Below are 27106 nucleotides of genomic sequence, written 5' to 3'. Positions count from 1 at the left end.
TATGTGATGTGTGGATGAGTGAATGAATCGCTGCATGTCTATACGACATATGAGCGGGTGAATAGTTGTATTTCTCTCTCAGAATGAGCCTGTGAATGTTTTTTTTGTCTCTATATGTGGCTCTATGATCGAGCGGTCCGGGGTGAGCGCCTCCTCTCGCCCAGTGATAGCTGGATAGGCTCCAGGATAAGCGATAATGAATAATGAATAATTCATTCAGGTAATAAATGAATTAACATTCAGCCATTCATTCATGTTATGCAGCGAAACAAGTTTTGAGTCTTTCCACTGATGAGCTGCCACCAAAGTAAATCCTTTCCAGGAGCAGATGAATAAGCGCTTCTGCAGCCTGTTAGATGAAAGATTTTTTTATTCATCCTTTTCAAACCCAACATATCAACATATAGAAGAGGTTCCCAGTTCCCGAGATTTACAGTTTCCTGCCGTACGGGCATAAAAGTCAACTTATTTCTTGGATTCCATTGACTGGAGCTTCTCTTACCTCAAAAAAACGAGGGATTTGTTTCAGGAAGTTCTTTCTGAAACCGATGTATTATTTAGCATAATTCATTCCACATTACGCTACGATTATTTTACCACTTTCTAATTGAAAGGTGTAATAACCGATCCTTCGACGTGAGTGCAGAGCTGAAAGCAACAAGTGGCCGGGATTAAGAGATTATGGAACAATCCTCCACAGGTGGATCTGATCCGCAAATGGATGAACTCAATCCTTCTTCTTATCAGTCACCAAACCACAACAGATTCATGAGCCTGAGTAGAACAGTAGAGGAGAGGAGCAGGAGGTAGACCAAATTAGGGAGTGTCATATTCAGGCACTTAATTAACTTGGACTCTTCTGTATTCCATTGACACGGCTTATCGTGTGTGTGTGTGTGTGTGTGTGTGTGTGTGTGTGTGTGTGTGTGTGTGTGTGTGTCGCACACACACAGCAGCTCAGCACGTTATATATATATAAATGGTAGGGTTTACTGCCCCCTAGTGGACAGATGGCAACACTGCATGCTCCACCTGCATCAATGTAAGGCGGCTCTTTTTTTGGAGAAAACATTTTAAACCGAGGCTTAACTCAAAACCCTAACTAATGTTATTGTAACACAAACTCCTTTTCAAACCAAACTGTCTTGGCTAGACGCTTTAAGAAATCCCATCAATGTCTTCCTGGTAACAATGATTGCAGCGCTGTGAGTTTTAATCTGGTTAACATTTTGACATCAAGCACTTTTGGGATTCGCGTTCAAAAAGCCGTGAGTAATTTCCTGTAGTTTCAAGGAAACCCTGTAGAAAAGTGTCATCAGAGCTTTGCAGGAATTATTGAACTCCTCAATATGTGAATGCAGGAGGGAGATGATCCCTCAGAGGTCATTCCTCCCCTTCATCTCTTAGTCCTGGGAGAGATTCAACAGCGGAGCCTTGGGCCGAGGTGACTTCAGTTTTCCTCTGGCCTTGAAGTAAAAGGACCCTCTGAGCCTGGTCTCCACGACTCGGACCCGCAGAGCAAAAAAAACAAACGACCTTCAGGGAAATTTTCTTCATCCTGTAAATATGCTTTAATTAATTCCTGAAGTGTTTTAGTTTTCTTTCCACAAAGGCTCTTTGTATCTACAAACCAGAATCACATGTTCAGAATATAGTGGAACCTTGAGTTCAAGTTAGTGAACTGATTCAGAACAATTATCCCATTCGGCATTGTTTTTGGTGAATCTGCCAATTGAAGTATGTGAACTGTTTCAAGCGTATCATCTCAGTCCGCTGGACTCATGATTGAGAACCAAGATTAGAGTGCATCGGTTTTATTTGAGTTTTCCGAAATGCAAGCCGTTGGGCAGTGGGTTTTCTTTCTTCTTTCTCTTTCTTTCCTCTGGGGGCGGCGTGGCGCAGGAGGTAGAGCAACCAAACCTTCCTGGGTCGACTCCCGGCTCCTCCTAGTGCGTCAAAGTGTTGTCCAGCAAGTCACCGATCCCCTAACTGCTCCCCTGGAGCTGGTGGACGGCAGCCTACTGCTCATGGTTTATCCATGATGGGTTATTTGCAGAGAATGAGGGATCCCACGAGGGATTTATGAGGGATAAATTATTATTCCTGCTTTGTTGTTAACGTTTGACACCAATGTGGCCACCGCCTGCTTTAGAGTAGCATTTAAAAACAGTGGGATGTGCCACTCGCCACTAGGTAGCCCAGAGAAAGTCACGGAAAAACGCGAGCAAGGTGTGCGTGTTGTGAACTCCTCCTTGAAGAAGTTTCGCCCTAAAGTGCACAGACTACAAGTTAAGTTATTTAAGTTTTTTTAGCCTCCTCTGCCCATCTTCATCCTATCTCCAAGCTAAATACACTAAGTAAAACCAGTTTATTTCCTCACATTCTCTTTTATTATATGTTATTATTTGTTATTTATAAACTAGATTTTTTTTTATTTAAAAACATATATCAAAAGCGGAGGTCTGTCGTTTCTTTCATTCTAACGGGGAAATCTCATTTGATATCCGACCAAACAGCATCACGAGCTCGGTCACAGAACCAATTTAACTCCTAAGTGTCAGGATCTCCTCTCGGCAGCCGAGAGGAGACACGGCTGGGTCCCAATTAAAAATCAGCGCCAGCTGCAGCAGCGGCCAGCTGCCGCTCATCAAGATCTCTATAAAGAGCAGTGGCACGCTCCGCGTGGCCCCGGAGAATTGCGGTTCTCCACCCGACCCTGTGAGACCACCTTGTTGACCACCGGACCCCGGCGCTGCGAGAGCCCCCTCTGGACCTTCGGACCCCGGCGCTGCGAGAGCCCCCTCTGGACCTTCGGACCCCGGCGCTGCGAGAGCCCCCTCTGGACCTTCGGACCCCGGCGCTGCGAGAGCCCCCTCTGGACCTTCGGACCCCGGCGCTGCGAGAGCCCCCTCTGGACCTTCGGATCCCGGCGCTGCGAGAGCCCCCGAGTACCGGTCAGAAATAAAGAGACTCGATCTAACTCCAGTTCTGGTGGTGTGGTTCCCTGCCCGAGTCCGCCCGACCCGTGACAGAATTCTCCGGCCAGTATGGACCCAGGGAGCCCACCACCGGGGCCCAATCCCAGCCCCGAGGGCAATCTGCTAGCAGCCCTGACCATGCTAGACCAGAGGCTTGGCCAACACGAAAGGACACTATGCGACCTAGCCACCTCTCTGCACCAAAGTCAAAGCCAGATTGAGAACATCAACGCCCAGCTGGGCCAGATCTCCTCAATTCTAGCCCAGATGTCGCAGCAGCAGAATCCACCCGCTCCACCGGCCCCTGTTTTGGAACCAGCCCCTCGACATCCTCCCGTGAAGGAACCTCATGTGCCAGATCCCCCGCGATACTCCGGAGACCAAGGTGAGTGTGGTGATTTCTTGCTACAGGTCTCACTGGTGTTTAGTCTGCAGCCGATGACTTACCAAACGGACGAACAAAAGCTCGCCTATACCATCATCCTACTCACCGGAGCTGCACTACGCTGGGGGTCGGCGGTGTGGCAGAAGGACGGACCGCCGTGCCGGTCCTATGCTGCCTTCACCGCGGAGATGAGGGAGGTCTTCGACCACCCTCTCCAGGGAGACGACGTGGCGAAACGCTTGGGCGACTTCACCCAAGGGGGACAGAGCGTGGCCGATTATGCTGTCGCATTCCGGACCCTGGCGGCGGCGTGTAACTGGAACGACTCGGCGCTGCGATACGCCTTCCAGAGGGGACTCAACGAGGAGCTGAAGGACCAGCTGGCAGCGAGGGATGAACCACCGGACCTGCATGCCCTGGTCAACCTCGCAATACGGATAGACAATCGTCTCCGCGAGAGAAGGCGGGAGAGGAGGACCCAGGGTCCCCCTCTGGACCGTGGCCGTCCTTTGCCCTCGGCCCCGAGTTCCACCGTGTCGGGGGAGGAGCCCATGCAGCTGGGCCGAGCGCACCTCACCGCTGAGGAGAAGACTGCCTGGTGGCGCCGGAACGCCTGCCTCTACTGCGGTGAGGTGGGCCACTACACCACCACCTGCCCGGCCAGGAAGGGAAACGCCGGGGCCCGCCAGGGACGGGGGGGTCCTGGTGAGCCATACGGTGATCTCCTCCCCGCTGGCTCACCTACGGGTGCCGGCCTCGCTGGAGTGGGGCATGTACCAGCGCTCTGTCCCGGCACTGGTAGACTCTGGGGCAGAGGGCAACTTCATAGATGAGGCCCTGGTTAAAGAGCTCCTCATCCCCACCACCGCCATTCAACCGCCCCGCTGCGCCGAGTCACTGAACAACCGCCGGCTGGCCCAGGTTCAGCACCAGACCGTCCCAGTCCGCATCCGGATTTCAGGTAACCATTCAGAGTCAATCTCCTTCGCCATCCTGTCGGGACTGCACTCCCCCCTGGTGCTCGGGTTCCCCTGGCTGCAATATCTGGACTGGGAGGGCTATGGCCCGGAGGAGAGGTCCTGGGTTCTGGCTCGGCGGATTCTGGACCCCTCACTAATCCGGCAGTTCCACCACAACCACCCAGGCCGGCTCCACGGGGCGCCGGGAGCCCGACCTGTGATAGTAAGTCAAGGTATCCCTGTATATACCTGTCCATCTGTGGACCTCCATCGCAATTCCTGACAATAACATTTCAGTCGAAATCTATTTAACACACAAAAACTGTGCATATTTTTGGTAGCATGATTCTAATAATTTGCTCTGCTCAAAGGGTCTGGGTTTTTAACCTTATGAAGATCGATGCGGCAGCAAGGGCGCTCACTGTCGCTGGAGATTGCTTCAAGTCCGGATCAGCGGCTTTATCTTCACTATTGGATGACGGCCAGTCCCTTCGCTTTGGCTTCTCCTAAACTTTCTTATTGATTGACGGGACTTCTTTTTCCTCATCTTTCTCTTCACTGAACGGTGGGTTTGTCTTTGCGCCAAGGAGACCCTGAGTCCTTGTCCACATGGAACTTGTGCTTCCTCTCTTTACTCCATGGATTTGAGAGGCTGGACTCGCCGCTGGATGGCCGAGGGGGTGACACTCGCGACCGGCCGAGGGGGGCCACTTTCCCCCGTGCATTGGACGTCACGATCTTCAGCTTTCTCCGCCACGCCTTACGCCTCTCTGATTTCCTGCAGTCATGGAGCCGCCGTGGTGCAACTGCAGGTGCGAAGCTGGACATTCGACCTTTAACATCGGGCATTTGGTCTTTCCAGTTTTAGACTGCAAATCCAAAGCAACCTTGTTTTTCCACTTGGATTTTCTCTTGAGTCCAGAGACAGGCTCAGGACTTTTTGTCTGTTTTCTTCTTCTTGTCTGTCTTTGCTTTTTCCACGCCAGCACTCACTCGTTGCATCTATTCTTTCTCTGTTTCTTATTGCTGCTCTCCGATGAGTTTTTGACTGCTATTTTTGTCCTTATCTTTTTTTTGGTGACAACCAACTTGCCAAGGCAATGTGCCTTATGTGTTCATAAGTCTTGGAACCAGAGAATAGGGTTGGAAGGCGGACTTGGTGATGAGGTTGTAGAATATGACCTGTTTTAAATAATAAAACAATTGGGTTAATCTTCAAAAGCATGTGATAGTTCTTTCACTTTTTTTTTGTCAGTTTTAAAGTTGAGTTATTCATTGCATGCTCCTGAGATTTAAAAAAAATCATGCATTTAAGATTTTGTGAAATCAAAGGACTGCGATATTAAAAACACATGATAAGACTCAGTGCAAAAGAAGTTGAAGACAATGTTCCCAAAAAGTAACCGCTTAGTCAGAGTAATCAATCTAACAATGGTGTTTGGAAGGATTTGCATTTTAACTACATAATTGAGATGAACTGCGATTGCGCAGAAGCATTAATCTCTATCACTTCCCATCTGGGAGGGTTTCTCAACATCCAGCTGTGTGCAACTCAAAATACGGGATAATTAAAAGCCTTGAAATATTGAGTAATAGCTGGTGTAAAAAATAAACACCAAAAATAAAAGAAACTGCGTGATTAGCCGAATTTACATCCAGTTGTTTTTAGTGACCCTTCATAAAGCAGTGTGAAAAAAACGGGAATAAACCGACCGTGTGTATTTAAAAGGGTGCAACTTTGGTATAAAAAAAACGCAAGTTATATTAACTGTTTTCCGTTTTATCAAGCTAGTTCGTCATTCAGCGACAAGGATGAAACCCTTTCTTTTCATGGAAAGGGAAATGGCGAAATATAATTCACCCACGCCAACCAAGACAGTTTAACAAATTAGGTGGAAAAGAATATAATAAAAATAACTGTGTAAAAACTGTATAACGATATAATTACCTCAGAGAAAGAAAAAAGTCCTGCCTTTGAACTCCTACTTCAAACGGCGCCGAGACTTCGTGATATATTCAAAGACTTAAGGTTAAGTTAGTTTTTCTCACAAGCGGATAGTTTTTAACTTAACGTGAACACCGATGAGATATTTATAAAGTCTCAAAGCAAAATAGTGCTTTTTCAGCCTTACCACGTCGAAATATAAAACACTAATTATCTTCTTTAACGAAGAACATGGATGTTGAAAATCTTCTGATCTTGTCCGGAGAATCGCCGTGAATGTAGCTTATTTACCCAAAGGTAGGAGTTGCATGTATTTCAAATTTAACGAGGCTTCGACAATAACGTGTACCATTTTGCTTTTGTTATGTTAAAAATGTAAGAATGGGTTGTGAAGGCAGACCTTAAATAACGATTGTTGATGTATTATCGACGTTATTGGGAGAAACAACGATACACTGAATTTATTTAAGGACTGTCGTTCACAGTTTGACCACTAAATGTCGCCAGACAACCCAGTCAAAGCTGCGTGTCATGAATATTAATGAAAATATATGTATTTATTTTCTTTTTTTATCACTATTACGATTACCATCATATATCACATACCTTGATACTTTAAAAGATATTTCATTCCAAATATTAGATTATGTATTAATTATTTTTTCTTGCACTGGTAGTCCTATTATGTTCCGATAATGCATATGTATCTGCAAAAAGAAACGAAAAACTTTTATTTTTCTCTCCTGAATAAATATTTTGTGCTCATGAATGAAGAAGTAACACAAAACCGACAAATCATAGAAGATATAGATAAACATGGTTCTCAGAAATTAACATGTCAAAAAAATCATCAGACTCTGTTATTATTATTATTGTTATTGTAATTATCATCGTCATCGTATTAGTGGTGGTGGTAGTAGTTATAAAAATAATATTCCTGCTGTTGTCATTAAAATGATCAATCAATTATCCAATGTTAGCAGTTCCTTAATGACTTACAGTGACTGCTGATCAATTCTTAATGTTATAAATATCCATCTATTGTTAGTCAAGTTATTTTAATGTGGTCCATATTGCTGTTTGTCCTTTGAACATCCCCCTCAACCTTTTCCCACGCACCTCGGTGCCTTTACATGCCTGGAGTGGATGCAGAATGAGGTCATGCCGACCACAAGGTCCAGGCTGCTGAGCCGAGGTCAGAGGTCAACATGTTGAGCAGGTGTCATCTAAACACGCCGTAATAATATCACGGGAAAGAAAATAAGTTTACAGGGTCTTTAACAAAAAGTGTAAAGTTTAGAAAAAAACTATTTTGACAAGAACAATTTAAAAAATATCAATCATTGATAAATCACATGATTACCTCCACAAAGTTATACATTTATAATTGAAAAAAAAAAAAACACTTCGAACATGACCATATAATCTTCTTGTACTTGTGTTAAAAATACATTAGTGATCATTTCACCGGTTTCATCATTATCTTATGTAAGTTGTCTGTCTTGTATTTGCAGATGGCTTGCAGGGTCTCAGTGTGACCGTAATTCATCTGCTGCATGAAGGAGTCACCTTCATCCTGACATGGTGACATCATGTGAGTATATGTGTCTGACCTCATTTGTGTGTGTGCATATGTGACCTCCTGTATGTGTGCATGTGTGTGTGTGTGTGTGCTGACCCTAAAGTAGCATCCTTAAACCGCTCTGCTCAAAAACACCTGTGGCTGCAGACCAGGGTCCAGATGGCTTAACGCCTGGTTATTTTTCTGACATTTGTCTTTTTGTCATCAACCAGGAGAAAAGTTGCTGTGAAAGTCTGAGCATGAATGTTTAACAGAAGCAGAAACTTGCATTTTCTACAATGGAGCAGAACTTTAATTCCATTACGATTCTAATTTTTACACAGCTGGGATAACTTGACATGCGTTATGGTTTACATGGACCGAGTGGCAACAGCATGATCAGATAACTGGTTAACTCCCTGGCGAACGTTGCTTCGGATCAAATTTTCAAACAAACAAAATGCTACTTCACATGGGTCCGATATTAGAGCGGCTCTTTCAGTGTGCCGACCAGGATGACCTCTGGACCCCCTTCAATCAACTCATGCACCGAGACACCTGTCCTCCCCTTCATGATCCTTGTGCTTTGCCCCATCATGTCATGTCTGCTGCTTCTAAAACACGGACAGCTTTTCGCTCTCACATCTGAGAATAACCTCTTACTCGTCTATTCTTCTTTTTATTTCACACTGAAACGGATAATGCTTCAGCTTGTGTCTGTGTTTAATCGGAGTCAAAGTGATGAAAGCGGGCGATGAACCCCCACCACCATCGTGAATGCCGCAACGTCAGCAGCAACCCACGCCGACCCAGAGGTTTCTTTGATTCGGGCAGTTTCCTCTGACGTCGGGTCCGAGTCAAACCCCTGTTTTTTTTGTTGGGGTTTTTTTTGGGAGTCAAACAAATTAAATCATGTTAGTTCTTGAATGGTTGCCCGTGTTGCCTTGGAGACGAGGCCAAGCTCAGTGACCGTTGTAAATCCGTCGGTGTGGCTGCTATTGTTGCCTCGTCGGGAGGGAGGCAACAACGGAGCTCAGATGATTCTGAGTGATCAGGGGGTGGAATCAAAGGGCAGCGTGAAGGTGTGGAGGATGACCCTGCAATAAAACAGTACTTAGGAAAGCAACCTTTTTTTTACATATTTGCTTCAATATCTTGCAGACTTTCATCTAATGATGACAATTTTGCATCAGGTTGTGTGCGTTTGACTGCTTGTGTGCGGGGGTATTTTTGTTTGGTATGGGGGTGTGTGTGCGCTGAGTTCAGAGGTGGTGATGTCACCCCTGTCCCAACACTGACAGTGACATCTTCAGCGATAATGATGGCAACTCATAAATGGCTATAAAAGGAGCTCCAGTCCAGAGCTGATCAGAAGTGTTCAGAGGGACCCCTCAGACCACACCAGACCCCCACACTGCTTCCATGAACAGGTACGTTGGACCTATTCTGATTTCGAATTGATGATTCTGAGAATAAATAATCTCCATTTTTAAACTTTGATACTGAGAAAGTTTGATTGATCAATCATTTGAAGTGGTGTATCTCAGCATTGCCTGACTTGAAATAGATTATTTTGGGCTTCTCAGGAAAACGGTTTTCATGGAACAATTCTAATAGATTTTTCAGATTTACGCTGTGTTTTTTGTGAAAAACTATATTGCTGCTTGCCCTTAATTAACAAGTCATCCAGACCCGTTTGATAAGATCCAAGCTTATAGCTCAGAGAATTTATAAACCTCGCATGCTGTTCAACTTCAGATATTTCCCGGAAACTGTGAGCCTTTTGAGGAACCACAGGAACCGGTGTCTAATTTTAGTTCTTGGGTAATTTATTTACCCTCTGAAAAGTCCTTGCTTTGGTGGTGTGGGATCTCTGGGGCAGGGCTCTGCGCCTACTATTGCATTTTGCGTCATTTTATCAAATAAGCTGAAAAAAAATTACAATTCTTCGGGGAACATTTATCCTGGAGATGGGATCGCCTCATGCCTCAAAAGAAAATAAAAGTGCATACAACTAAAGATGCTTGTGACAAAGCCTTGACGATTAATCAATGAGAGGCTACCGGGCTCTTTCCAGATACACACACTTTAGTTTAAAGTTTTTAAATAAATTACACGGAATGTCACAGCACTCATGCAATTTAACCTGAACTGTGATATTAAATGTATATTTCCAGGGTATCACGGTTACCATGCATCATTTGGGCCGCAGATTCATGTTGGTGTTTTGGGTTTTGCTCCTCATCACACTCGGTGAAGGACACCCCCTCAGGTGAGACTAACATACACATATTTTTATTTACATATTTATATATTTATTTTTATTATTATATTGCTAACATTTACGGTATTGTAATATATCTTTAATCTGAATCATTTCTTCCAAATGAAGAAGAACATATTTCTATCCCATCAAGCTATGATACCATATGTATACATATATATGTATGTATACATATATATGTATGTATATATATATATATATATATATATATGTGTGTGTATAAAATATCTACACAAATAAACTAGCTCTTTTATTTTACAAAACTGACCCACTGTTTTAATTAATTCATTTTAACCTTTTTCTTTTATATCTTCAGGAAAAGGACAGTGAGCGAGGTGCAGCTCATGCATGATGTCGGGCAGCACCAGCAGGTGCAGCAGCGACGCCAGTGGCTGCAGACCAGGCTGCAGGGCCTCCACGCCGCCCACGGACGCAGCAGCTGGGAAAAGGGCCGGCATCTCAGCCAGAACTCCCTGACCAGGCAGGAGATCCAGGAGGCTCTGGAGATACTGGAGAAGCTACTCCACCTGAAACACCCCTGATTCCCTTTGACTTCACCAGAGTCTCGACAATCGCTGCAACATTTCCAGCATCTCGATACAACGTTTGCATTCAGTTTCATTTATTCTAGTTCGGAGACTGTATAGATACCTGAATGTGTCTTGAAGCCCATTTTTGTAATTTAATTTATTTGTGAAATTGCTATTTAACAAGTGATGGATATTCCCATGGTGAAGCACTTTAGTAGACCTCTTTAGTTCAACAAACAGAGAGGTGACGAGTTGGACCAACAATCATTTGTTTAATTCCTAAACTTTATGTGTCAGAAATTTACAAAGAGTATAGTTTGATGTTAAAAATGCTATGACAAACTGTGCAATGCAAGTAGGTAGAAAAGTATAAATATATATTTTTATATGTCACTTATGTTATATGTTTACATTACGAGCTTGAGTAAAGTTTTATTTCTATAAACCGAGTGTTTATATCTCAACAACTCTCGTCAAGAATCCCTTATTAGCCGTGATAACGATTCAAAATATTTGAAGAGCTTTTTAACCCCTGGGGGATAAAATAAAAGAGATTTCAGTTGTCAGACAACGATTATGTTAAGTAGAAATGATAAAATTATATATAACATCACTGACCTGTGAGGAATAATGAAGATACTATTTCCCACTAAATACTTAATCTCTTTATAATCTCTTTGTGATTCTACAGGTTGCCTTTTGGGTCCATTACCGCCATCTAGTGGCTGCTTAAGGTAACCAGTGGAGTACGGCAATTATTCCGCAGAACAACATTATATGGTTGCACACGAATGGAAAAAAAAGAAATAATTGTCCTTGAATGATTTTATGATTTCAGGTAGAAAACCTAGTGTTAAATCGGAATTTAATGATGTAAGAATTTATTGATTTTTCTACTGTCGTCTTGACGCGGAGGCGATTGTTAGTATTTTGAGCCTCGGGGCTTGCCATTGATGGAGATTGTCTTTACCGTAATTACCCTACTTTTACACGCACTGGAAATTTGGTGGGTCATCGGTGGCACAATGTAGTCCTCGTTACCGTTTGTCAGATCCACGGAAACGGCTGGGTGTCATTTTGCGAACCTGTTTGATGCTTCAGCAGACCTTTTGCGACGATCGAACCCAGCGGGGAGGGGATGAATCACGAAAAGGTAAAGACTCGTTTCAGGTGTTGTTTACTGGCACGCTGCTAACGCTAGCAGCCGGAAGTGCTAACGAGCTAAAGAAGTCAAAAAGATCCTTTTAGTTAATCTAAAAAAATAAAAACGTCTTTGGACTCCACGCCGTGTAGTTGTGAGCGAACGTTGTGAGTTTACGACATTTGAGTTAAAAACTTTAACTCGACGAAACCGTCAAATCGCCAATATCGTTAAATGAACGTTAATGAGCTCGCGCACCTTTTCAGCACCGTGATTGGCTGGTTCGAAAGTAACGGTCGAGGCGGTGAAGGAAGAAAACACCGCTACTAAACGTGCGGTATATTTCAAATATATCCTTATTTGTAAATCTGTTTGTTTTTAACAGAAAGGTTCACTTTCCTACTTCCTGACTATGGTCAGATGCCCAACAAGAAAAGGTTAACACTCGGATTAAATGTTTTCCAACCACACACACACACACACACACACACACACACACACACACACACACACACACACACACACTCACTCACAGCTAGCATCAATGAGATATCGCTGGACAGATGGCCACGACGGTCACAAGTTACTGACAGATGTTCCCGTCGTTAATCCCACCCACGATCTTCTCTCAGCCGGTCATTCTGTCAAGTTAAACCACGTTGAGGTCGGGCCGGATTCGACCGGCCGACGAGGCGTCACTGCGGACGGCGGTGGAGGAGGTAAACAAACCGCAAGATACGGAGGAAAGTTGCGCCTGGTTAGATTACCAAAGCTAGTTTTGCCCCTCCGTGCCGTTCAAGTCTTGTCATTATCAGTTATTTTTATATTCATAAATTATATCCAAGACGATCCTATGTGAAGACGGTCTTTATCGGGTATTTTGGTCTGATGCTCGTGTAGCTTTAACAGTTTTGTTCTGGGTTTTCATTGAAACAATCCTTAGCCTGACATCCCACCTTGTGTGTGGGAGCCGATTTAAAATGCAGTGATAATAAACCAGCGGGGTAAAGTAAGTCGATGTTTTCTATTAAACGGCCCGAGTCTAAGTGACCTCTAATCTCGGTGTTATTATACTTCGGTGAATTATAAAATCACACTTTAACGTAGGACACGTTTTGTCGTCTTTTACTACTCTGGTGAGGGGGAAAGAGTCTCGGTGGTGTGTTTAAGGACTCCAGTTCGTTTCGTCTATCCCCCCCCAAATACCCCAATCCTTCAACGTAACGCTGTATTGATTGTATACGTGCGGGAGTCGCGGTTGTGCGGGGAGTCTAAGCGATAGCCCGGAAAATAAGCGGCTTTCCTTCGGGGTTTCCACGAACGACCCTTTCCCTCGAAGCGGCCAATTCCGAGCCGCACCTGAAGGCAGCGCCGCTCGGATTGCGCCGAGCACGCGGCCATTCACAGGTCCAGGTTCCCCCCGGTGACTCCGGCGGAGCCGCCGGTGCAGCACGCGGCCGCAGCGGGAGCTTCCGGTCCGGTCGGGACGATGCGGATGACGGCGGGAAGTGATGAGCGAGGATGCTGAGGGCTGCGAGCCCGCTCTGCTCGGTGCCGCGCCGAGTTTCTGCGCCGCGGTCATCCCGCAGCTCATCCCCTGCTGCTTTGTCTTCACTTGGCCCGCGGACACCGACCGGTGGGTGCTCGGCCGTCCGCCTTTAGCTTTGTCATGCTCCCGCACCTGCGGAGGAGCGACTCGGAACTGGAGGGGAAGTCCCCGGGACCCCACGGAAAAGCTTCGGTTCAACTATCACCTTCACCGTCCGTGCGTGACCACTTGTTTTTCGTCTCGCATTTTTGTCATTTGAGCTGAGCAATTAAACATTCTGTCTAGATTTTCCCCTTTTTCCACTATGTCTCGTCCGCAGACGCAGATGTTCTTGTTGCGTCTTCTAAGGGTGTAATTCCTTTCTTATCTTATTTCTTGGATGTGTCACATGAGTGAATCAAACGTCAGACTCAGCAAAGTAGGATTTAAATTATTCGGGAGCAAGACTACTAGAATACTGGATTTAAGTTACTCGAAAATGATCACCGTGGACATAAGGTTTCCGGGGAAATTTGCTAAAATATATCAGAACATTGACTCCGAAAACTGTGAGGAAATTTGGGGAGAAAAGAGTCTAAATATGGAAGTTGTATTTTTGTAGGTCAGATCCGGGATGCTGAGTGTATTTCTGGGATGTAGGGGCTTCTGCAGTGCTCAGTGGGTGCGTTGGTGCCGAGTATCTGATCAGTGATTTTCCCAAACCTAATCAGATTGTGTGATATTGCATCTTAGGATGTAAGTTTCATGTTTTCATACAGCCCAAGCTGCCAGGATTGGCATCAATTAGATGTTTTTAAGAGGCTTTGCCATTTGAAAGGTAATTTAGGTTGTTTTTGCTGATTGCAGCAGGCGCTGCCATATACCCCTTCCCTCCCCCCCGTGTGTCGGTGTCAGCAGACCCTAAATAATTGATAGGACCCTCGTCCCTCAAGCCGCTCACTTCGTGCTTTTAATAGCTTGCTCCGCGCTTGTGTGTCCGATTGTGTCTTTGCTGGCGAACTTGTATCCCTAAGTGTAAAACAGTTAAATCCGTGTTTGTTCTTCGTGCCGCACATGTTAGTCTGTGAGGGGGGGGGGGGACCGCTTCTCCGGTTTCTTTGTTCCTTCCTCCTGCCTTCCGGCCGCGCTCTCCTGTGTTTCCTCTCCCGCCGCCGCCGAACATCAACATCCCGCGACGCATAGAAATACCCGTTTGTGCCACCAGACGCCTCAAAACGTGTCTATCAGTTAATCCCGGATCGCTATCATTCTTCTCGGTCTGAATTGAATGTGGTCCTTCATTCTGTGAGACAGGGATATGTGTGTGTGTGTGTGTGTGTGTGTGTGTGTGTGTGTGTGTGTGTGTGTGTGTGTGTGTGTGTCAGCTGCTATGGTGACCCGCGTCTTCAAGGACACGAGCATCTGCTTCCGCTTCCAAACTGTTACTTGCTCTCACCTTTCATTTTACTTTGAAATGATGTTCCAACCGCACAGGTTATTCAAGTTCTTTTATATTGACACTAAATTTACTATATAAATATGATTAGGGCTTTTGGTGCCCATTCGTGGCCTAGATCAGGGGCCGGGAACCTTTTTGACTGGGAGACCCATAATAGCCAAATGTTTCTAGATATACTTCATGGAGAGCCTTATAGTATTTTTAATGTATAATAAATGAAATATGTCTTACTTTTAATATGACCTCTGGTGCTGCATGGTTTTGTTCGAAGTACCGCTTTATATATGACCGTTTCGTCGATGCATTTTATCATAGCGTATTACACATACCGCAGATCCAAATGCAAATTCCTCTGTCCACGCAGCTTGGAATGCACTTTTTTTCTTTTCGCCATCTTTTCCGCTACGAGGGTTGACGCGGATAAACTAGGTGGCTTTCTGATGAAATTAATTTCTTCACCTTTACAATGATCCGGACGTAATCGGATGCCAATGGTTCCCAGCCCGACCGACGGGTGACCCGTGAAATTTCTTCAAAACTAATTTCTGTTTACTTTAATATGACACAGTATTATGAAGAAATATAAACAAGTATTTTTAAAATCAGTTCCAAACTGATTTTTTCTTTTTCAACTCAAAATTGTCTGGGAGCCATATGCCGTCACCGGAAGAGCCATATATGGCTTGCGAGCCATAGGTGCAGGACCGCTGGCCTAGATGCATCCGTAGAAAATGAATTATGTTAGTCATTTTGCTTGAAGGCTCTGTCACTTTGTGTATCATGATATCTGATCGGATGTGGAAAATCCTGTCAGAGACAACACGATTAACTTTGTGTTTCTTCAGTACCATGAACGGTTTCATTCTTCTATTGTAGGTCTCCTGATTTTTAAGGAATTCCAGATTTCTCAGAAATAATTTGCTAGTTTTTTGAGAGGGTGTGTGTGTGTGTATGTGTGTGTGTCTCTTTATTTGGAGTCCGGCTGATGTGTTTGTGACTTTTGGTTGATCTCTAAGGAGTAGGAATTTTTTCAAGTTTTCTTATTTGATTTTTGTTTCAAAGATGATCGTCAACAAACATATTTTCTACACACTTAAAACCATCACTCAAATTGCGTGAAAATGCATTGATTTCCAAAACCCGAATAGAAATTGAAAATCTAATCAGCAAATACCGATCTGCTTTTAGATTTACACACTGGGTGATGCCATTTGAAATGCTTCAGTCAGGTTACACAAAGGACGGGCAATAAAGAAGGTGCGACCTTGACTGGTTGGTTGATCATGGAGGTGATGGCGACGGTGCGTGTCAGCATCTGGGCGGCAGCCAGACGCTGACATGTCTCATTACCAGCCATGACATAACTGGCAGCCTCTTCTCTGAACTGGATGCCCAGAAACTCCAGCCCATCGTGGGTGGGCATGGAATCAGATACATGCAGAGCCCTCTTTCACTTCTTTATGTGCTTGCTGTTACAACTTGCCATGATATTGAGTTATATAACTTATTAACTAACCGTGAGGTCATCCGAGGAATTGAATAAAATGACTGTCTTGAGTCAGATGTAGATCAGAAACTGACAGTGATGCTGCAAAGCATTACTTTTTGTACTAAATTGTCAAACAAATGCTCTATCAGTTTTGAAAACATTGGAAAATGCTTTGGATGAATTTTAAAATGGTTCCCAAAACTCACAAAGTGATAAATTGACCTGGTATTTGCAAGAAATGACCAAAAATCTAAAGTAGGATCAGTGTAATCAAACTCCTTCTCATTATGCTGAAGGCAATCAGAGTCAAAGTATTATTGTTTTCCACTTAATCAGATCAGGATATATTCTGGTATTTAAGAACCACCTTCCTCTGTATTCTCGCTTTTATTATGTTGTTGGGTGTAGTTGTATATCGCACAAATACAGGATTGCCTCAGAAAATTAGAATATTGTGATAAAGTTCTTTATCTTCTGTAATACAATTACAAAAACAAAAATGTCATACATTCTGGATTCATTACAAATCAACTGAAATATTGCAAGCCTTTTATTATTTCAATATTGCTGATTACGGCTTACATCTTAAGAAAACTCAAAAGTCCCATCTCAAAATATTAGAATATCATGAAATGTCATTTTTTGTTTTTTAATTGCATTACAGAAGATAAAGAACTTTATCACAATTTTCTAATTTTCTGAGACAGTCCTGCACAGAGACACTGCAGGTCACAACTCCCAACACTATAAAATAATGGCGGGATGTCTCTATCAGCCCCCGCCTTCTCCAGTGGCTGGTCATCATGTTTCACTGCAGGGCATCTTCATCACGCTTTCTCCTCTGTGACCTCGACATGTCCCTCAGAGTCCGTTCTCGAGGAAGCCGAGGATTCATTACACTTCAACGGCATGTCGATTTCATCGGACCCACGTGCCGCCGCTGCCGCTTCTCCAGTCCGTCTAGACTTTTCCTCTACCAGACAAGATCTTTATTGACACATATTTTCCAAAGATATTTAAGGAGCCAACGAGGCACAAAGAACTGTCTGACTCTGCACTTCCTTTGTACTTTCGGAGTTTTTGTTTAGTCACTGAAGTATCAGACGGCCTCAGACAACCATGACGTCCAGTGCCAGACATCTCACCGGGAGCTCCATGCTGGAAGGCAAAGATAAGACTGTAGACCTAATTCACTCCACATGACCCACTGTTTCTGCTCGTTGGCTGTTTTTCCTCATCCATTTAAAAGGTGGTTTTATGTCTGTCTCTCATCAACCCCACTTTTTTTTTAAATATTCAGTTTTATTATTTTTTTTCCACCAAGCATTGGTGTTAAGACCTGATCTTTGTTTCTACACACACCCATATTTATATTCTAGCAGCAATAAATTAAACTAGATTTCTCATCTCAAATCCCAATATCATGTGAAAGAGTTCATTTGGGATATTTGTAACTTTATTGCTGCCAAAGTAAGTCCTATACATACTGATTTGTGTCTCCGCATTAATAATTTACATGTTTAATGGCCACATCGTCACTCATCTCATTTACTATACAGCCTGACTCATAATGGACTTTTGCTGAAAATATCAGATTAGTAATTTAGCATTTCATACTCACTATTTTAGGACAAGACAATCTCTTGCGGAGAAAAAGCACCACAAAGTGAGTTTTGTTGTGCTGGGGAAATCGCAAATGGCGCGCTGAGCTGCAGCATCTCGTGCAGCAGGCGTGTTAGTTCTGCCTAGGTAAAGATGTTTGACGCCACTGATGGAGTCCCTGATGCCACTAGATTCTGGACCCGCTAACAAGAGGGTTTGAACCTCTTGTTGTCCAGGACAAACAAGTCCCATGAGGGATGAGGATCTGTCAGGCTGCTGATTTTGGACTGACCTGGCGAAAGGAGATCAGTGTTGACCAGTATGAAAGAGGAGAGCAAACACTGAGAGTTGTGATGGACAAGTTATTTGGGGAAGGAGGCGAAGCACTAAAAAAACCCAACCCCACACACACTTACCCAAGGGTTGAGTTCAGAGGGCGGTTGAGGATCTGCTCGTCCATCACGTTTATTAGATCTTGATTGGGGAAAGGGATTTCTTCAGCTATGAGCACCCTGCTATCCTCCACACACACCAGAGTAAAACTTTGCTCCTTGTTAGATAGTGGTTGTGCTGAGATGCTCCTGAACTCGTAATGAAAGTTCTTGGATTGTTTCACATGGATACATTCTCTAATGGATGCTGAGCGTTTTGCAGCAAAGAGTTCATGGCAGTTGACTGCAGACTTTTCCACGCTCTCCTTTCTCGCCTCCTCAGCTCAGCACGCAAAACCTACACCCGTTCCCCCCTAAGTGCTGTATGCACAATGAAGTGTGTGTGAGAAAGAGAGAGATCTAATGTGTGTAAGGATGAATTCATGCGCCAGCGACTTGCTTCATGTGAACTCAGTGTTCCCTCCGACTGATGGTGGTGTGTGTGTGTGTGTGTGTGTGTGTGTGTGTGTGTGTGTGTGTGTGTGTGTGTGTGTGTGTGTGTGTGTGTGTGTGTGTGTGTGTGTGTGTGTGTGTGTGTGTGTGTGTGTGTGTGTGTGTGTGTGTGTGTGTGTGTGTGTGTGTGTGTGTAGACCTATCAGTTGTAATCATCTTCCTATTCTTTTGTCACTTTGTGCGTCAGAGACACTATTGTAGCTTGGAATTGGATTTTATTATGACACTGATAACGGAAATCAGTGCGGGATGAACCGCAGTGTCCAATTTGTAACACAAGGATACTGAAAATGTAAAGAAATAAAGCAAACAACATTTTAAGCTCGTGCCATCCTATCAGACTTTTTTTTTATCTTCTATAACAGAAAAACATTTATGATCACATAGTTTCCTTGAAACTCAGTAAACATTATTTTCAAAAAGCGGTTGAATAGTCAGATGTTCTCTGTTTCTAACAATAGCGGATTAAAAGGATGTACATAAAGAAATTAGCAAAAATGATGATTATTTGAACAATTTATCTAATTTATTTCCTTCTGTTCTGTGAGTCATTTTGTTTCTCTTAATTATTCGTTCATTTTTCAAAATCAGGTGAAAACGATCGAACATCAACAAATTCCTTGATTGACAGCTCCACCATCCTGATCATCCTGCACCTCTGTGTGTTTCCACGTGAAGCAGTGACAGACAGTGTGGCGTTTCGGTGCTGGACGTGGTCCAACCGAAGCAGGTCGTCGCCATGAGTCACGGGGCCGGAGCGTCGAGCGACGGCATCGGCGGCGGGAGAGAAGGAGGAGAATATTATTGGGAACATCGGCGGCGCTCCAGTGATCGATCCCGCGACTCCTCCCACGAGCGAGGAGAGGGTCAGCTGACCCCCTGCATCAGGAATGTCACCTCTCCCACCAGACAGTACGGTGAGTATGAGCGAATCTGTGCCATCCGTGACGCTATATCCTGGTTTCAAGACGAAAATCGACCTCTAGGATATTAATTACATTACCATATTCATGGCAGTAAAATCAAAAGATAAAATTCTTGGTCACCTTTGCAAAATGAACATGTAACATTTACGAAAGTAGCATGATCTAAATTGAGTAAGAAATTAGCCAACATGAGAAATAAGTTAAATGAAATTGAAATAGATTAAGTCGCGAATTTCTCCATAAATAACCTAGCAGTAATTGAGAAGCTCAATGATAAGCACATTGAGAGAACAGGAAAATCAACAAATTATTATGAATAATCTTGAAAGCAATCCACTTTCGAAAAATTCAGAAACCTTTCTGTAAATTTGAATTGTACATCGTATATTGTGTAAATGCGGTCTGTGTATATAGCGGTCCCACTTGATCACCGGTCATGATGTTTTCTAAAGAACGTGCTCCGTCTGTGCTGTAGACCGCGAACGTGGCGACGGAGGCTCCTCCTCCAGGTCGTCCAGTCCGCGCCCCCCCAGGGCCCCCCTGCCCTACCCGCACGTCATGGGACACGTACCTCTGACTCTGGGTCCCGCCGGAGGCGACCACCACCCCAAGAGCCTTGGACCGTGTGACCTCGTCTATGTGTGCGACCTCGGCAGCAAGGAGGCCCACCGCGGCGGGGGGCTGCGGGGCGGCGAGAGAGTGACGCTCATCGTGGACAACACCAGATTCGTGGTGGATCCCGCGATCTTCACGGCCCAACCGAACACCATGCTGGGCAGGTAAATCTGGAAACCCGATCATCATTATTTGGTATTATTATGATTATTATTTCAGTGAAGAGAACACACGAGAGATAAAATTGTGAGCTCCAAACTCACAACGTGAATGTCCCATTTCGTCCAGCCTCTGATTGTTTTTGCCTCGATTTATCAACCCCGACTGGATGTCAGAGGGTTTCATCATATGTGAGGGATCGGTCTAATAAAGCCTGTTTTGTAGGCTCGTCAATAAAACTGCAGCGGAGACTGAGTGAATTCCAACAAAGTAGATAAAGATGAGCAAGAATTTGCAGAAAGATCATCAGGAAATAAAATTGCCTTACTTTTTGGCTGGAAGTTACCCGAAGACTGAGCAAGAAATTGCAGGAAAAAATAGCTACTAAAATATTTCACTTTTAAATTGATGAGCAAAGTGTATCTGGAAAATCTCCACCAATTACCAAACGTGGGCCGGGTGAGTCAGATAAAGCCTACGGTTTTTGCACATTTAGATTTTTCGGTAGATAAAGTCACTCGTCACCTTGTTTTGTGTCAAAATTGTATCTGTTGTGTCGATGCACCGTGGATCTTCAGTTTGTGTTAAACGTCCAGCTCCAATAAATGGTCCTCAGACCAAAATCTGACCGTTGCCATAGAAACCAGTGCGAGCCAATAGCGCCATTCGATGTGGTACCTGGGCGAGCAACATCTAGCCACTGACCACTCCATAATTCATAGTCTGCCGGTTTGAAAAGGTAATCGTTTTAACTCCTTGTAGACGAAGACAGTTTATCCCGGCAGCATCTGCCTGTCAAACCGAGTTCTCCTCTTCAAACCTGACATCTCTGCGTCCGTATGCGGCCACATTGTCACCGCGGACCAGCCTCGCCACCAGTATAGATGCCATGACTGGCAGCTGTCAATCAGGCGGCTGACAGATCCCCTTGAAGACCTAAGTGCCACATGACAGTGATGAACAGGCTCTCCTCATTGATAGATTCACAGTCAACATGCCAAACGGACTGAATCGTTTATTGATTAAATATGAGATCCCTCACTTTATCGAGAAGCAGAGTGACCAGCAGGCTGTGTCCTCTCAGCAAGCGCTTCACAACGGAGATCATCTGACCTCCTCTTGTGTTCAGAATGTTTGGTTCCGGCCGGGAAAACAACTTCACGAGACCCAACGAGAAGGGAGAGTTCGAGGTCGCCGACGGCATCAGCTCGACGGTCTTCAGAGCCATTCTCGTGAGTTCCTCTCCTCCCCCTCCTCCGCCTCTCACCCCCCCTCCTCACTGCAGTCTCTGTTCTCTGTTCGCTCTTCCCGGCTTCATTCTAATTTCCGAACGCATTTGCTTCCCCGCGTTTGTTTTCGCTCGGTTATGAACCTAACCCTGCGCCTAGATCGGATCCCTTGGCCTGCCGTCACACTGCCGTCACGCTGGCCTGCAGCGGGACTCTGTGGAGACAGTCGTCCAAAAGCATCTTCCACATTTCACCGGAGATCCTTGACACAAGGCTCGGATCTGATATCGAACACTGAGGCCAAGCGTGATAGAAACCGCTAAGACTTCATTTAATTGGTCCTTGACCAACACAAGGGAATGTGTTCTGTCTAATGGTTTTAAGCCACGGGAAGAGGTTAAACACACCAGCGAGAGCTGCAGCTGTGAAGGTGTGAAGGTCAAAAGCAGGCTTTTCGAAACGTGTCAAAGCAGCTTTGAGTGATGGACCGTTAACGGGCTCTATTATTTTGACAGTTTACCCCTCAGGTCTGTCCCCTCTTCACACATTAATCCCAAATACACCACCGGTGCACTCGGAGGTTTCCAACTTCAGTCTCACCTGATTGATGAGCGAGAAGCCGGTTAGTTTGGTTTGGAAAAAATGAGGGAACAAGCCACAGGATGTTTGTATTTACTGCTGACAAGAGTATTTACTTATTTCCCCGCGAACCAGGTTTTTGGGAGTAACTTCTTCGGGAGAAGTCTTAGTGAGTTCTCAACTTCCGACTCGTCGGGCAAACTCGTCGCTTCTGTGAACGCGTAAAAAGAGCGGATGTGAAAATCAAGGTCCGGCGCTATCAGACCAGAGTGACTCCTGACCCGATTAGGCAGAAGGCTGAAGTCCTCCTAGAAGCAGGGGGCTGAAAGGGACGGCATCGGGCAACAGCCAGGGGGTCCGATCGGGACCAGCACCAAAGGATGTGACCCCGCACGAATCGAGAGCTCTGATTCGCTGGTCCGGAGCGGCCGACGGAGGAGCTGGGGTGAAGACAGGGCAGGAAGAGGCAGTAGATCTTTCACGCGGTGAACCTGAAGGACCTGGGCTTGTTGTTTGGGTTACTGCCGGTCAGACTGCTGGGGCCTGGGGAGTTCAGGGGGAGCCACTGCTGCCCCTCACTTTCACATGCTCTGTGACCAGAATGGTGAAACGTGCACGTGTCTGTCTGTGTGTGTGGTGGGGCTCTATGCCAAACGACTCCGTCGGGCACCTGTGCACGGGAACCTGAAAATGAACATTTTCTCATGAGCGTCATCGACGGACTCCCTCGACGGCATCCTTTATGTTGGTTCTTCACATGTGAATCGAGTCCCCAAAGCCGCAAAAACAAACCGGCGGCAGCGTCCCGAGCGCCACATGAAAACCTTTTATTTTATTTAAATTTTCATATGAAAAATAGCGTTTTGTCACGTCTCTCTGCGGTACCGCAAAACACCACAGGCGGCGCTATGGAGCGGGGCTTGGGTACACGGAGGAGACTGAGAGTGTTTGTGCTGCGGCCGCGCCTCTGCTCTCTGAGTGCTTTGATTAAAAGGTTAATAGTGGTTGGATTGCGGCCGCCGGATTTATAGACTCAAAAGTCGGAAACCGTCGTCGAGCAGCAGGACGCGAGCGGAGCTGAGTGGTTCAGTCCTGGTTTCCATGGAGACCGCGGATGTTACACAACCAGCTCAGAAAGTGGAGCAGAGAATGTGACGACAACAGCCTCTGCTTCAAAAGCTCCCCCCCGCCTCTTTGCTCCCTCCCTCCCTCTTCCTCTTGACGGCTCCGGACTTTATTTTCCTCCCTCTCTCTCTCTCTCTCTCTCTCTCTCTCTCTCTCGACCCGTGTCGTCTCTGACTCTTTGAGTGAAGCGGCGTCAATAATGGCGCCGTGTTTTCTCCCCCGTGTGTGTGCCTGAAACCCCCCCGCTGTGTGTCTGTGTGTGTCTGTAAATGGCAGGATTATTACAAGTCAGGAATAATCCGCTGCCCTGATGGCGTCTCCATCCCTGAGCTGAGAGAAGCATGTGACTACCTTTGCATCTCCTTCAACTACAGCACCATCAAGTGCAGAGACCTCAGTGAGTACTAACACACTCACACACACACACACACACACACACACACACCTGTGAACGTCCGTCAGCTAAAGTTGTGATTATTAAACTGAAAGTGCACATCCTACACACACTGTTTTTGCTGTCTCTGCTTCATACTATGTTTACACACATACACTAGTAGCTGCATATAATGCACACGTTACACCACACCTGTGCATCTCTAATATGCGATACATATGATACACCACACACTTCATGCAGAACACACACTATTGTACACACGACGCACGTGATGACAACTTTAATCACAACCACTTTGGATTGTTTTTGTTAATAATCCGGAGGCGCGATAGACTAAATAAATGTAGCTGGTGGCTCAGAGCTGTGAAGAATAGCTGAGATTAAATATCTCAGAACAATATGTGGAGTTGCATCGCATCCTTCTGATGTGTGTTTGCATTGATACTCAATAACTGTGTCACCTATGTGTGTGTGTGTGTGTGTTTGTGTTTGTCATTTGATTCTGGTGCCTCTTGTTTGTTTCCCTGACTATGTGGGAGGAGCATCCTGCTGTTTGTTTGTGTGTGTGTGTGTGTGTGTGTGTGTGTGTGTATGACTCTTAAGTAGGTCATGATTAGCTCCGCGATCTCATGTTGGTTGTGCAGACACACACACATCCTCAGTAACACAAGGATGTAGTTGTGATGTGTTATGTTTAATCCCAGTGGGATTGAAGGTGTGCGCGCTCAGATTAGATGATCGGGTTTCAAAGCTTGTCTCTACATGTTTATATTTTTCCTCGCTTTCTCGAAGCCCAGTCAATACGTGGGTCTGTGAAACTTAACTGCCTCTCATTGTCGTCGTCAAAAAAAAAAAAAAAAAGCAAAATTCAACATCTGAATTCCGATCCAAAAGTTCAGTTTTGAGTCTGAAGCCGAGAAACTAAACCTCCCGTCGGTCCAATCGCAGGCGCCCTGATGCACGAGCTGTCCAATGACGGGGCTCGCCGTCAGTTCGAGTGCTACCTGGAGGAGATGGTCCTGCCGCTGATGGTGGCGAGCGCCCAGAGCGGCGAGCGGGAGTGTCACGTGGTGGTGCTGACGGACGACGACGTGGTGGACTGGGATGAGGAGTACCCGCCGCAGATGGGGGAGGAGTATTCTCAGAGTAAATGACCACACGCGTGCAGTATTTAACCGGTTTACCGGGCACTGCAAACAGCAGCTCACTCAGCGCACGCCTGCATTTTACTGCAATGTGGTATTTGTCAGTGGATTTTATGACGCTATAAAAGTTCTTAAATGAGAATCAACAATCATCCTTTTTCCCTCAATAATAATAATAATAACTTAAGTACTTGGCATCAACTTTGCATGACATTCACTCCCGTTACTACTTCATTACTTTCCCAACACTTTTGTAACTGGGCTCTAAGATCGGTGCCGTGGAGCAGCTGTTTAATATTACGACCCAAGCCGAAAAATACAGAAGTAGCAGACGTGTAGCTTATCAACACGAGTGCTCTGCTGTTGGTGCGGCATGGCGCGGCCCTTGACAGCGTCCTGCGTGTTGTGCTGCTGCCGTTCTGATGCTGACATGGTGTTCTGGTCCGCAGTCATCTACAGCACCAAATTGTACCGCTTCTTCAAGTACATCGAGAACAGAGACGTGGCCAAATCGGTGCTGAAGGACCGAGGGCTCAAGAAGATCCGACTGGGGATTGAAGGTATGAGACTCGCCGGTGAAATTGGAAGCGCAATAATTCTACCCGTTCAGTCTCATCCAGCTGTGGTCTATTTTTTTTATAACACAATAGGCTCTTAATCGTGTCACGATGGGGAAATTTCAATGGTTTGAATTTTATCCCGCGTAAATTTGCGGAGTTACGTAGAAATATTTTTTCAATACTACCGACCAACTGCCTCAGATCAGACACGAGTCTATTTGAACTTTGACCCAAGGTTACCCAACATATAAGGAGAAGGTGAAGCGGCGTCCCGGAGGCCGACCGGAGGTCATCTACAACTACGTTCAGCGTCCGTTCATCCGGATGTCGTGGGAGAAGGAGGAGGGGAAGAGCCGCCATGTGGACTTCCAGTGCGTCAAGTCCAAGTCCACCACCAATTTGGCCGCCGCTGCCGCCGACATCCCCCAGGACCAGCTGGTGGTCCTGCACCCCCCGGGCCCGCAGGTGGACGAGCTGGACACCCCGCCGCAGCCCGGCGCCGGCGACGCCCACCAGTCCTTGGCGGCGCCCCCGGAGACCCATCAGGGCCCGGACGCCTCCGGCCAGGCGACACAAAGCCCGGTGCTCAGAGACCAGCAGCCCCTCACTCAGGCAGCGTATCACTACGAGCCAGACCCAGACTCACCGTCCCCTTCCGCATGAGACGCACGTGCACACACGCACAGTTTACTACATGCACACAGACAAACACATACGCCCACTGCCAGCAGCAAGGCCTTCTATCTATTAAAGGGTCACAGATTGAAGCACAGAAACATCCACCACCGACGATCAGCCGATCCAGAGCCTGTTGCTCAGTGTGAACCTCAGGTGCAGTTTGAACTGAGACCCTCAGTGGCAGGAGACGGAAGTGCATTCTGAACACACTCGGATTGGAATTCAACTTTAATGACAGTGAGAGGGAAACAAAAGCACTTATCCGAGAACAAAAACCAGTTCGAAAGTCGATGGAGAATAACAAAATTTGGGATCTTAAAATTAGAAAAGGAAGAGAAAAAAAAAGGGAAAAAATAAATTGTCTAATTTTCTTTACTGAATAAAAATATTTTTTGCAATGGTAAAAATACGGTATTTAAATCAGCCAAACTTTACAAGTGAAATATTGGAAACCTGCTTAAAAAAAAAAAAAAAAAATTGAGATCTTCCCTCCCCCTTTCAGGCTGCACCTGAACACATCACTCTACCCACTCATCTCCGGCAAAACACCAATTTGCCTTTAGTTGCGCGTCTGCAGGGACTCGATGATGAAGCACATTAGCCTCCGTCCCCGCTCGCGATCAGATGTTTGTCCGCGTTAAAAGGCCGAGCGAGAAGCGTGTTCTGCAATAACAAGGTTTTCTCCGCCACCGCGCGGAGTCGCCTCTTCATTGTCTTCATCAGGCCAGTCTGTTGGACTTTGTTCTGTCTTTTTTCCTCCAAAGACTGTTTATTTTTAGCAGCTTGTTGGTGATCAAACCCATGAACGAACGCGTCCGACTCACAGCCAAAGCACACGGACGACGTGGTTTAATAAATAACGTTCACAATCAGATTGCGGTCTTTTCACTCGCGATCCCAAGCAGTGACCCGCCACCTCTGGCGAAGGCGCGGCAGAGGCGGTGAAGG

General features: G+C 45.5%; 2 protein-coding genes across 6 annotated transcripts; both read left to right on the top strand.

Moving 5' to 3' along the window:
- Nucleotides 1–9215: 9215 nt before the first annotated feature.
- On the top strand, nt 9216–11055 carry LOC147225193 (parathyroid hormone-like). The gene is made up of 3 exons (XM_086163972.1): nt 9216–9258; nt 10006–10100; nt 10429–11055. The coding sequence occupies exons 2-3, from the start codon at nt 10021–10023 to the stop codon at nt 10652–10654; spliced, it is 306 nt and encodes a 101-aa protein (XP_086020098.1). The 5' UTR covers nt 9216–9258; nt 10006–10020; the 3' UTR covers nt 10655–11055.
- Nucleotides 11056–11622: 567 nt separating this feature from the next.
- LOC147225192 (BTB/POZ domain-containing protein 10-like) lies at nt 11623–27030 on the top strand. Of its 5 annotated transcripts, none has more exons than XM_086163956.1 (8): nt 11623–11795; nt 19427–19662; nt 20147–20450; nt 21575–21677; nt 23655–23775; nt 24724–24921; nt 25370–25480; nt 25716–27030. In XM_086163956.1, the coding sequence occupies exons 2-8, from the start codon at nt 19485–19487 to the stop codon at nt 26141–26143; spliced, it is 1443 nt and encodes a 480-aa protein (XP_086020082.1). In that variant the 5' UTR covers nt 11623–11795; nt 19427–19484; the 3' UTR covers nt 26144–27030. The 5 variants fall into 5 exon arrangements, with proteins under 5 accessions (XP_086020082.1, XP_086020081.1, XP_086020083.1 ...); XM_086163955.1 differs by having other exon boundaries at nt 19424–19662; XM_086163957.1 differs by having other exon boundaries at nt 19337–19662.
- The last annotated feature ends 76 nt before the right edge of the window (nt 27031–27106 follow it).

Source organism: Fistularia commersonii, chromosome 17 (assembly GCF_037954325.1).
Source record: "Fistularia commersonii isolate RoL2024-O1a breed Wild chromosome 17, RoL_Fcom_v1.0, whole genome shotgun sequence".
NCBI lineage: Eukaryota > Metazoa > Chordata > Actinopteri > Syngnathiformes > Fistulariidae > Fistularia > Fistularia commersonii.
This window is presented reverse-complemented; position numbering and strand designations above follow the sequence as displayed.

Bases quoted from the DNA above. Each gene is read 5' to 3' on its own strand.
- LOC147225193 (XM_086163972.1), top strand. From the start codon at position 10,021: ATGCATCATTTGGGCCGCAGATTCATGTTGGTGTTTTGGGTTTTGCTC. The intron at 10,101-10,428 runs GTGAGACTAACA...TTATATCTTCAG, and splicing joins GGTGAAGGACACCCCCTCAG to GAAAAGGACAGTGAGCGAGG.
- LOC147225192 (XM_086163953.1), top strand. From the start codon at position 13,295: ATGAGCGAGGATGCTGAGGGCTGCGAGCCCGCTCTGCTCGGTGCCGCG. The intron at 20,451-21,574 runs GTAAATCTGGAA...TCTTGTGTTCAG, and splicing joins CCGAACACCATGCTGGGCAG to AATGTTTGGTTCCGGCCGGG. The intron at 23,776-24,723 runs GTGAGTACTAAC...GTCCAATCGCAG, and splicing joins CATCAAGTGCAGAGACCTCA to GCGCCCTGATGCACGAGCTG.